This window comes from Micropterus salmoides, unplaced genomic scaffold, assembly GCF_014851395.1.
Source record: "Micropterus salmoides isolate LMB-PRFRI ecotype aquatic unplaced genomic scaffold, ASM1485139v1 Ms_hic_scaffold_13, whole genome shotgun sequence".
NCBI lineage: Eukaryota > Metazoa > Chordata > Actinopteri > Centrarchiformes > Centrarchidae > Micropterus > Micropterus salmoides.
The window spans coordinates 14,830,529-14,843,313 of NW_024040374.1; the positions used below are offsets into that span (position 1 = coordinate 14,830,529).

The 12,785-nt window shown below is 36.7% G+C and overlaps 1 protein-coding gene across 3 annotated transcripts in view; it reads right to left on the minus strand.

The window, feature by feature from the left end:
• Positions 1–1,180: 1,180 nt before the first annotated feature.
• atp13a3 (ATPase 13A3) overlaps positions 1,181–12,785 on the minus strand; it is a 47,838-nt gene continuing 36,233 nt past the window's right edge. For 2 of the 3 annotated variants that reach the window (XM_038715694.1, XM_038715695.1), the window contains exons 26-34: positions 12,584–12,693; positions 12,064–12,160; positions 11,888–11,960; positions 11,607–11,784; positions 11,255–11,433; positions 8,936–9,024; positions 8,626–8,706; positions 7,732–7,824; positions 1,181–5,851 (exon numbers count right to left, since the gene is read on the minus strand). In XM_038715694.1, coding sequence (XP_038571622.1) covers positions 5,657–5,851; positions 7,732–7,824; positions 8,626–8,706; positions 8,936–9,024; positions 11,255–11,433; positions 11,607–11,784; positions 11,888–11,960; positions 12,064–12,160; positions 12,584–12,693 — 1,095 coding nt within the window. In that variant the 3' untranslated portion in view covers positions 1,181–5,656. The remainder of the gene's footprint in view (positions 5,852–7,731; positions 7,825–8,625; positions 8,707–8,935; positions 9,025–11,254; positions 11,434–11,606; positions 11,785–11,887; positions 11,961–12,063; positions 12,161–12,583; positions 12,694–12,785) is intronic. The other variant, XM_038715696.1, reaches the window with a different exon arrangement.

Consider the following 12,785-nt stretch of genomic DNA (forward strand, 5'->3'; position numbering starts at 1 on the left):
TATATATATCTATATACTATATATATCTATATACTATATCTATATATATCTATATATATCTATAACTATATATAAATATAACTATATATATATATATATATATATATATATATATATATATATATATATATATATATATATATATCCATACAGATGTAATTACTTTTTGCATAGGCAAGATTCTCGAGTCTCATTTTCAAAAGAATCTCAGTGGATCCAATTTTTTTGCAAATGTTCACCTGCCTCCTGATATACACAAGATCTTTTGTATGCTGCACTTGTGTACTTTAGCGTGAGTGCCAACACCAATGACACTGAGGCCGTACTGCATCTCTCCCAATTCAGGGACCAGAGTCCACATTTCTAGAATGAATGCATCAAAATTGGCTGACAAGGACTGTCACATTCAACAGGCTCTGCTAAATGCTAAAAACACACTGCTCAAAAAAATAAAGGGAACACTAAAATAACATATCCTAGATCTGAATGAATGAATGAAATAATCTCATTAAATACTCCTTTCCTTACATAGCTGAATGTGCTGACAACAAAATCACACAAAAATGATCAATGGAAATCAAAGTTATCAACCCATGGAGGTCTGGATTTGTGGAAAACCACACTACAGGCCGATCCAACTTTGATGTAATGTCCTTAAAACAAGTCAAAATGAGGCTCAGTAGTGTGTGTGGCCTCCACGTGCCTGTATGACCTCCCTACAACGCATGGGCATGCCTGGCGGATGATCTCCTGAGGGATCTCCTCCCAGACCTGGACTAAAGCATCCGCCGACTCCTACAGTTTGATTTCACAGGAGTGTGATTGACTTGGAGTTGCATTGTGTTAAGTGTTCCCTTTATTTTTTTGAGCAGTGTATTATGCCTGAATTTCCAGGACACCACCTGTCTAACAATTACAGTGCTCCATATCCCACAAACCATTATGTGTTGCTCAATTCTTTACATTTAGGTGAACCCAGTCAACGTGTGTAGTAAATATCTTGTGACCACATCACAATAACCAGGTACTGCACTTATAGTTTACCTGTTTACAGAAATTGCAGAAGCATTATACTTTTAATTTCTGTAACTTGAAGCCTGCTAACCATTCTATCCTTCGTGCCTGCAGCATTATGGTATCCCATTCACGCCCAATGCAAACAAATAACTTGTAGACGTGACCGTTTTGAGAACATTTATTGAAAAGAAAGAAATCAAGATAAATCTGAAATACAGTCCTCAGGGAGAAAGAAATGAAAATAAATAAAAAATAAATTATAAAGTACAAAACATTTCAGAAAATGCACATCTCTGCCAATAAAAATAATACATATACCCCAGATGAGCCTCTTGCTGAGGTGTGGGAGCCGTGAATCAAAAGCACACTGAATATAAATAAACTGTACTGAAAAGAGGTGACATGCAGATGGACTGTCATAAAAGATTTTATCAACAGTATGTTTTCATTCAGTTTGGGTATCAACTTTTATTATTTTCTCTATTCATTACAAATAGTCACATTTCCCTGAGGAAACAACATCCACATGAGGCTTCAAATACTCAGTGGCTAACTCAATCCAAATGCCATCTGATGGTTTGTTTAAAATACATAATGTGAATAGGAGGCCAATGCTAACTGTCAACATTCGGAACATGTTGTACCTGTTTGAGTATTGAGAAGTTTCAGCATAAAATCCGTTGCTTTGACATAGCTGTGTCAGAATAGAAGGCAAAACTGTAGCGTAGAAGAAAAGCAATAGTATTTACACTACACATCAATAAATTGATGAATTTTCTGTATCAAGGTGCACAGTTATGACTGAATAATTTTGCCCCTAGCAGCAATATAATCATTTCTACAATAGGCTGCTGATATCGAGCAGCAATGCACATTCTTTTTTGCCAATTACATTTAAATTTTTACATGTATGCAAACAATTGTTTTTAAAAGTTCTAGACAAAGAAGGTCAAATATGTACATTTAATGATCGGACAGAAACATAGCAAGATTGTCAGATGTTGCTCAAATTCTGAAATCACTAAGAGGAGGCGCCAAATCCTCACTACATCAGATGAATTCCCTTCTTGTATCAGGTCCTTGGTTATTAACAAAGTAAGAGAAACGAAGAGAGAGAGAAGCTGAGAAGTAGATCTACAGGAACCTGCAGAGACAACCTTCCCATCTAAACCAGGGTGGTTTTAATTGTCTTCAAGCTGTAAAGTAGACGTGCTGCATTATATTTACCCAAGACAGAACAAATATTCATGTCCCCCAATCAGACCTCACGATAACAGACTCAAATTGTGAAATAAATGCCCACGATTCATGCCCAAATAAGGAATTTCCAAGCTAATGCAACTCCATAACAAAAGTGAAAGTACAAATAAATCCAAAAGACAGTACAAATCTAAAGTAGACAGACAACTGATTATAACAGTACCAAAACAGTAGAAAAAGACACACCAGCCCTTTGATAATCCAAAAACCATACATATTTATAACTAAATCTTTTTACTTTTATGCACACACTACAAATGTACACCTCATATGTATAGATAGAATCCACCCTCTAATATTATCATCACCTTTTAAAGTCCACTTCTGCAGAGTCAAATCAGGTGTGACAGAACTGAACACAGGCTAAAATGAAACTCTTTCTTCTTTTTCTCAAACAATCAATACAGATGTGATGAAAAGTCTTTGGAAATAGAACAAGTGCCTTGCATTAAATTTTGTTCTTTACACAACATTCAGTTCTAGCCTCAGTAGGTATCTAGAGAAGAAAATGAAACCCTGAAAGCAAATATAGAAAGGAAAAAATACCATTGAATATTCAGAGGCATAGCAACTCATGTGACCCATGTTTGGGAACATCAGCAACATTGTTTAAATCCAACATAAATAAGAAATTTAGACATTTTTCAGGACAACATATCAGAATATTGGTGAAAAATGGCAAAAGAAAGTCCATTTGAGCCATGTTATACATTTCGCACACTGACAATTTACCCACAAAATACTATAACCTCTCATCAAATTAACAATTTATCGATTAAAACTATGGTCACATTTCACATTTGAACTTTTCATATACACTGTATTGATCCCAAGTTTCATATGCATTTGTAATTTCATTACAAGTCTCTCAACAGACAATGGCTTTTAGGAACTGAGCAGACTCTTGTTATTACTGATGTTATGTAAATCTGTTGTGATTTTGTTTCTATATAAATAAAATTTTGAAAGAAAGAGTAACGTTACATTTAGTTTGACATTCTTTTGACATTGTGCCTCAAACCACAGATTAACACTCTGAAATACTTTGGGACACACACTGTTTGAAATGATTATTATTGAACTGTACAATTCACGAAAGGCGGGCTGCTATGCAGAGTATACAGTTATACTGACATTATGTGTGGGTGTCTTTAAAGTGAAACTCCACCCTAAATCTGCCTTTTGAGCATCAAAACACCATCTCTTGGGGGCTTTAAAGGTGGATTTCCAATTGTACCAATTTTAATGGCTGAAAAAATGCCATTAATAAATTAAGATTTAACAATTTTTATTATAGGAAGAAGCTACAATAGTTTACAGCCACCTTTTGAGTTTACAGGGAGCGAGTGAGTGTTTGACACTTAAAGAATATATTTTGGGGAGTATCACTTTAAATATCAAAGAAAGAGCAGTGAACATAAAATATAGCCCTTAACTCTCTCTAGGCAGGTAGCCTATGTGTAATACATGAATACAAGGTTGTATGGTAACCAGCATCCACCTTGTGTAGCATGTGCTGTTGCATGGATGTTTTGAATGTGCCAAGAACATAGAGCTGATGAAATTCAGAATACCTTGATTTGATTTACGATTACACTTTGATCAGTCTTCCATAGGAAGAAATTTTGTTTTTGTTTTTGTTTTTTTTAAAGAAAAATATGCAAATATAATATAACTCTGGAGCCAAACTGATATGAGTTTGTAAATGTAAGATGCTTTGATTTATATGGTCTCATGCATGTGATTAACTGTGCACGAAAACCAGCCAGATCCATGCTGTTTCTTGTGCAGAATTTTAAAAAAAACAGAGATGTCAATGTAAATATTTCTTAATTCTACAGTAATGCTGTATTTATAGTATTATTTCTATTATTGCAACCATCAAGTCTTCAGAACATGATCAGGAGCTGGCTTCATGCAAGTCTTGTTATGCTTTCAGTCTCCTCTCTGGTGTCATTAGAAGATGTCAGGACATGGCTCATAGATGCAAAACCACAAGATTTGGGTTGTAGCCACACTAGCGGCCCAATTATACACTTCATTTTTTTTTTTTTTTTATGGATGAAATGTTTTGCTGTTGTTAAATCTTTACCACTTCTGATGGGAGTGCCACAGGAAAAGCTATGTTGTTCCCTGCCAGACATGTTAGCAATGTATGTTAACACTTATGTAAGTAACGTTAATATGAAGTACAGCTGAGGTTGATGAGAAGTCCTTAGTTTTAGAGGTATACTGTTATGACATGAAATATCAGGGCCATAAGTGTCTGTGGTAAAATTCATAGCAATACATACACTACAGCAGCATGGCTAAACAGCTGAGATGAAATGGGTCCTTCTGTAATTGTCTATTTTCCCCCCCTACATAGTATCTTTGTTAAAAACCTTAAAGGTAAACTCTGACACATCTGTCTCCCTTACTGTTCTCTTTAAAGTCCTTTATATTTTACAAGCCATCATTATATGAATGTCTATGAAGGATTTGGCCAAATTATGGCAAAAATGTAACCTCATTAGTTTGAGGTTCATCATTTTGTTCCTTCTATCATCAATCTGTGACTTCTGCCTGGGGTATGCAATTGAACAACAAGTTGACTGCAACTGTTCCAAGATTCCCAATCACAGTATGCTTGAAAGACTATTGGAATACTTGTCTCAATGAGTAATTGGACATCCTTGGTGGTCAATGGTAAAGCTTTTCTTTTTGGTTATAATTTTGTGCTCTCTGCGTGCTTGCCAGCTCATATAGCTAGCTCATTAAAATTATTTTCTACATTTACTTTAGCTATGTAAGACCGCTACATAGTAGCAGTCAGAGCCTGCAAAAACTGTATGATCAGATAATACAGAACTGGTCAGAACAGTCACCTACCGATATGTATCCATTATTCCACCGACCTTCAGCACCACAAGTCTTTCCACTTTTAAGAGAATATCTCCATTTTAAAGTGAAACCTCTTTCTTCTATCATCTTCCTGAAACTCTTCCAGACTCTTTCTGTATGGACCAATTCTCTTACTCGCCGTGTGAGTGGGTTGTACTTTAGACGGCCTAAGTACGACCCCTCTTCTAGGCTATCATCTATTCTGCTTTTTTCGGTGAACATACACTGCAATAAGGAATGGGAATTACATTTAATGTTACTGAGGTTTAAATGACATTTAAAGACAAACAGGGGAGACCTGAGAGCGGACGAGTGGGCGAGCCAGAGAGAGCAGGATTACTAAGAGAATTGAAACTTAACTTCATTTGGTAGTTATGTGTGATGTTTTTGCAGTAACTACAGAATCAGAAGCAAGTTTCTATGAATGGCAAAAATTTCATTTGAATAGGCTGAATGTGCATTGGAAAGGATAAATTAGATACTGAGCGGGGGGGTGCTAGGAGTTCATGATTTGATAGGTGGAGCCGTTTTCTGGGCGGGGCTTGGCTTCGGTGGTAGTGGTTGGCTTTGGAGGCCAGTCGGGGTCCACACTAAGCTCCTGGGCCAGATGCATGTAGCGAGCCTTGGGTGCCATCTTGTGTGGGCAGCACAGCCAGGAAAGACACTTGTACGCCCACAGGTCAATGCCCCCCTGAAAATACCACGGTACCAAAAATAAACAAATAAATAAAATACAAATACCAGAAAGGATAAAAGGGGAGGGATGAAAGGTTCCGTGAACTTTTCTTTCAAAAACTGCTTTTACTGACCAATGCAAGATGATGGTAGCATGCTAATATTAACTGTTGGATGTAAAATATAGAACTAGAATATTTGGGTGATATGCATGCACATTTGTTTGTTCTGGTAAACTGTAAAAAGTGTGCATGCATGCAAGTCATTCAAAACAAAATTCAGCATGATAATAGCTTGAAGGAGAAGGAGTGTGCAGACTGTTAAAAACAAGCTCATGGAGTCAAAGATCAAACAAACAAAAGGATTCCACAGCAGGTCTCTATAGATTAACTAAATACATTAGACATTTAGGCTAGCCTGCTTCAGTTTTAAATATACTGTACTTGATAGTAGTGTTGTAGTACTTGAGACCGGTCTTAAGACCACTGTTTTATGGTCTTGGTCTCGATAGCATTTGTACTCAGTCTTGTCTCGGTCTCGGACATTGAGGACTCGGGATTGTATTTCAAGAACAGTCACGACTATAACTTTGGGAATATCAGTAAATTGCTTTTGCATTGTCTGATTTATTTGTTAACTTCCAAACTTTGATTGGATGTAAAACTTATTGCTTCAAATGCAACCAATAACGCTAAATAAAAATGTGGTGTTACCATTAACAACTGTCACCCCTCCCCGTGATGCTTACGTTGATTTCAGCTCTAAGTGTTTGTATGTGGGTGTTTTAATGAGAATTTGGATCTTTCAGATCAATTTGAGAAGTACCTATGATCTCGTTCTACATTTTGTTGTGTGTCATGTAATGTGGGAAACTGGTCTTGGTCTTGACTGTCTTGCTCTCCCTCGTTCTTGGTCTGGACTTTGTCTCGGCCCCCAAAAAGTCTTGGTCTGGTCTCGGTCTCGATAAACTCTGGACTTGGTCTTGACTTGGTCTCAGTTTGGGCAGTCTTGACTACAACACTACTTGATAGTTTTACTGTTGGAACCACTGACAGTGACTAACATAGCTATCCAGGACGTAATAGGCAAACTAAGGAGAGGAGGTGGCAAACAATCATACGTTTAGAAAAAAAAAAAAAGCAATGGGAGATATCCAAGGCTTGGGAACGGTTTGAGCAATTAACAAAAAAATCTATAATAATAATCATAACCCCATGTTTGTATATTCATGTGCATTCACATAATTGTAGTTACTGTTTTCCGCAACAATGTGCATGGCACATATTTGACAACATATCACTCTGCTAAAAATGGGCAGATACAGTAAATACAAACTACATGTGCACTTTGCACTTAAAAGCAAATTCAGTCAGCATCTTGCATTGTAATGCACGTCACCACCTTAAGGACTTATTTCACAGATGGTTGAAGTTGCTTTAAATACTATCATGCCTCACAAATTTAACATACTGACAAGATGAGGATGAAGGTTTTTATCTTGCTAAAGTAAATGTGTTTAACAGGTACCGCCAGCTACAATTACTAGCTACAAATTTGAAAATAGCAATCAGCTTCAGCAGAAACGTTATTAACTAAAATACTTGTCCCTAAGAGCTAAGTTATGAAACCGATCTCAAAATTGAGCCTGAGAAATTATTGGTTTGGAGTAAAACAGCAACTGTTATCAAGCCCTGAACAGAGGCCCATCAGGGTGACACGAGAAGGAGAGGACAGATCAGAAAGAGACTGATGTCTCGCACATGCATATATTGGTTAGCGGTAACAATAGAAAGGTGCGCTCTGTAGCATTAGAGCAAGAAGTGGGGACAGAGAGAGGGAACACCACACAAGAGGAAAATGAAAGGGCTAAAGAAGAAGGTGTCAGATTTTCCCAACCTGTGGTGTCGGGGCAGCAGGAGTGACACCAAAGCTGCCCTGTTTTTCTCGGCTGAACACAAGCTTCCATAAGATGATGTCAAGGATGAAGGTCTATGGAATAGCGCAGTGTGCAGGGAAAGAATTACAGAGAGGCTAGTTTGTTTTCACATAGCGTCCGCTACTGTTTTTTGCACAGAGGTCTTCAATTGTTTTTGCAGAGCCATAATGTATCAAAGCTTTAGCTAATCATGTGTGGCAACTTACATTAAGCTGCATGTCAATCATGTGAGGTTAAAATTTAATTACACACATTAGCAAGAAGAGAGTGCATGGATACCATTGTTTCACAATACGTAACCTTTTTGATTATGCGCAAAATCATTTTTGGTAGATTTTTTAAAATTAACTTCAAAAAAGGTGAAAAGGAATTTGCACCAGTGGTTTAGGAAATAGCATCATCTAGGGTGTCTGCTAAGCAGTGCATGTATGCAAGGGCAGCCATCTAAAAAGGAAGGCAAAGGCACAGTGATACTGCTTCACTGACTAAACTATCCATTGTCATGCAGTTGTACAGCAATAAATTATTTTCTTAAAGAGCACTCGTCCATCCAGAAATTAGACAAACGTATTCTGCTTTGAAGTATTACAGAAGCATACATTTCACCAAAAAATGTTTAAAACGGTTACATACTTTTGAGTATGTACTATTATTAATATTATTATTAAGTACCATAACAGATACCGTTGTTTTTCTCTTTGAAGAACATTTTCACTTAACATAATTTCCTCTCACAACACAAGACTGATCCTGCTGTCCAGCTAAATGAGACAAAGATGAGCACAATGCATGACAAAACAAAAACTGAACATGAGAAAAACATCTACGGTTACCATGTGTTTTCAGTGTCTTACCTCCACCACAACAGACACAGCAGCATTGACTAAGATGATGATGAAGAGTTTTAACCTCCATTCAAACGGGACACAAACAATCTGTGGAGAGAGAGGGTGGGGGTTGGGGTGGAGGGGATAATTAGCAAGACAGCCTCTTTTTAAGGCTTTATGTGTCTGCAACACTTCACACAGGCACATCCTAATGAAATTAGGAATTGGGCCTTAATATTATCTCAAAATATTAAAAGTGTATAGAGTTCAGCATGATAAAACAAGCTACAGTCATCAACAGAGCTGAGAAAAGGACTATGTTTCTTGTGCATCTTACCTCTAGAAACTCATCAATGCCTTTGACAGGATGGAACATAATGAACAGCAGGAAAACATACAAAGTAAAGGCGGACAGCACAAAAGGCCCTGGGGAGAAGACACGTAAAGACACAGAAACAAATTTATAGCACACTGTTATTTATGGGTTTTATGAAAAAGAAAAGATTTTATGGGGGTAAGAATTATAAAATTAGTAATAGACACCCGAGTACCTGCTGTTATTAAAGAAATTAAAAAAGATTAAAATTAAGATTAAACAATCCTTAAACTCAGCAACTATTTCCCATGCTCAGAATCACTCTCCTTTCCTCCTTTGTTCAGATTCTATTAACGAAGGTTATCAACTAGTTGTTCACCATTAGACAACAGTTTTGATAGAATAAGTCTAAAATAGAATATTTGATCAATGAAAGATTTTCATTTATATTGATAAAATAAGAGGGAGTCGAGGGGATGTGGTTACATGACTTAATTAGTGATCAGTTAGTGCCAAATTATCAGGTTATTACATTTTAATCATTAAAGTTTAACTAATTTTCAATGAGTTGCAAGAAGTTGACTATTTTCTATTTGAATGAATATCCCCATAGTCTAATGTAAGCAAAAGTCTCCAAAGTATATATGTCTTGGTTCATTGAAGATAATTAATGCATTGAAATCTACTGCTACAGAATGTTGTAAACAGTACTAAACTACTACTTATCAGATTTCCACCAACAGACGTTTGCTGAAAAATTACATCTTATGGTTTGACTCAAAAATTACATCTTATGTTTCCTAAGTCCTAAAAGTTACTGTTTTCAGGTTTTAAGTATATTGTGTTATGATTAGAATAATAATCAGTGTAACTTAAAAAATGTGTAATCAGCTTAGAAGTTAAGAATGTCTTACTGCTGTAGAAATAATTAATTTCACTTATTTGTTTCAATATTTCCCTCTGGGTGTGATGGTTTAAAGTGCCAGGTCACAGCGGATGACCTGTACGAATGATAGTACTGAGGGTTTTTGAATGGACAAAAAGGGGACTCAGTGTTTTTTTTCATTTATATATTATTTAAAAGGTATTAAATATTTATATTTGCTGATTTTGAATTAATACCAATTGAGTACCTAATAGAATGATGTTTTTAATTCAAATTGATCAATTTACAATATTTATCATTTATTTTAAAATGAAGCATTTCATGTGTGATTTCAAGTTTTTCATTTCAAATGTTAAAGTTAAAACAATAACTTTATGTATGATAAACGGGAGTTACATTAGCTTTACCTTAAAGGGGTATAAATGTTTAATTTTATGTATCATGCTATATGAACATACCAATTATGATAATAAGGGATTTGATCAATGTTTTGCGTTGGGATAGACATTTTATTATTCATATTCATTAGAAATTGTGCTTATGTATTCAGATGATTGTAATGTTTGTATGATTGAGTTTAGCAGTAAGTGCATGTGGGATTTTTTTCCTCTGATTGCTACAATTGAAGTTTTGTTCCATTTTGCACTGTTTTGGGAGTGTAGCTAGTCTTGCCCATTTTATAGCTTTCAACTATAATTTCAGACTTCAATACATGAAATATAGAGAAGTGGGTATTTTTTACTATGAGCATGTGACCTATAACCTCTGTCAGGGACTTATCACTTGATAAGACTCTTTATCATTATTATTATCGGTTTAGAGCAGAATAATCTTTTGTGTCACAGCCACTGTTAGGCTGCACGGAGACAGAGCTTATGGGACGTGTGTAGCTAGATGATGTAAGGTTTCTTACATTTCCATATGTACAATAATCATTCTAACTATATTATAATATTAATAATAACAGCAATTGTTTCAGGTTGGAAAATGTATTTTATATTTACTGGCCAAGGATAATGTTGATTTAAGTGTTTCTGCTGATTGACCATTGACAATTGCCCAACCCAACTCTGAAGTTGTCCTGACTGGTCCATAAAATTTAGCAAAGGTTTTAATAACTGGGTCCCCAAATTTATAAAGGGTTTAGTGATTGAGTTTATCTTTTGATAAAAATGGGGGAACTGTTGAGAATATTTCTTAGGTGTCTTAATTGATGTAACAGGCTAGCCTGACGTCTGAGCTACTGTCTCTAACTAATCTATTGTTGTCTTCCTGATGAGGACAAGTACGTGTGAGAAATACCTAAAGCTATAATGTCAAACACTTATGGGGTCAGCTACATTACTCTAAGCTAGACCTGTCCTACCTTTCCCTGTTACATCAATTAAGACGCCTAAGAAATATTCTCAGCAATACAAACGTAACAGATGTATTAGCGTTAAGAAGTTTCTTACAATTCTTGTAGCTAGGCTGTCTGAAAGGTTTGCCCTTTGAGAAAACAATGGCAACAATGAGATACTGGAAGCAAGAGACATAGAAGAGGCTGGTGTTCTCGAAGTTTTGGATGTTGTGGTCGTCCACTTCGGTGTCGTTGTGGTCAGACACGTTAATGTGCGACGACTGGTTGCAGACACTGGGTGAGAAGAGAGTTCGATTTAAGGACAATGCAGAAATCTGACTGTGCGTGACAGTTATTTAAAATATGTTATGAAATTATTGCCAAATCATATCTAGTTAATTATGCTGTGATGTTATTTTGGTTTGGCTGAGGTGCAATGTTCGGCAATGATGGAAGCAGGTACTCACTCTGTAAGTGGAGTCCAGATTGTGTACCAGGGCTGCTGTCGGACCCAAAGGAATGTAATGGTCTGGAAGCCCAAGCAGATGAGGATCTGAGTCAGCACAGAGAACAGCAAAGGCCCTGAGATCAGACCAGTTGGGGGACGACGTGGCACCAGTTCTCTCCACGCTGGGTTCAGACTCACTGGGGGGGGGGGGGGGGGGGGGGGGGGGGGGGTAGGAAGCAAAAGACAGAATTTAAGAAATATAAAGCATAACATTATCTTTGTTACTTTTCTTATACTTACTGGTAAAGACAATAAGGAGGATGATGGCAATATCGATGAAAAGGAACTGAAAGTCTCCAAGGTTACTGAGGATCTGAGAAACAAAAACCACCGACACCACAGATCAGACTCCCGTGAATTTGCTGGATTTCTCATTGCTCATTGCTACTATCGACTGCGGAAGCAGCATTACGTACAGAGTAGAGGAGAGTAACACTGATGTACTGTATGATGCTGTAGAGGGCCATGAACTTGAACACACAGAAGGAGGTGATGAGAGCAGCACGCCCCTCCCTGTAAAAGCAAGCAAACACCGGGTCATCTCTCTACATAACATAACCCCACAAGTAACATTATGTCATATGGCTATAAAAAGACTACTTAACATAAAATGTCTTTTAAGCACTATGGATTTGTGTAAAATAGGTGAATTAAAAAAGTTTTGTTGTTGTAAGAATTTAATTATCATTACTTCAAACCTCAATACTGCTAAAGAAAACTAACTAACTGTTAAATCAGTAGCATTTTCCAGTTACTATATCAGTAGTCGATTTATTTCCACAACTACAAGTTAGCATGTAATGAGAAGAACACTCCAGGTGCTTTTGAGGTGAGATGCTCCTTTTAAGTTTAAATTATCACTTTCACCATTCATATTTTGCCTATGGTTTATTAATTGATTGATTGACTGGTACACAAATTTAAGGAAAGAAAAACCTGATGAGGCTGGGAACACAGGAGATGTTGGGTGTCCTTGAGGTAAAGGGAGAGGCTACAGAGGCTTCGAGCTCCGACAGAGAGATGCCACCATGAGCCCTCTTCAGAGCCTGGGTGAGGAAAGCGAGAAACATAAGGTGCGACTGCAACCAAAACAGGTCCTTTTCAGCCTGTTATTGTTACACTAATAATTACTTTTAAA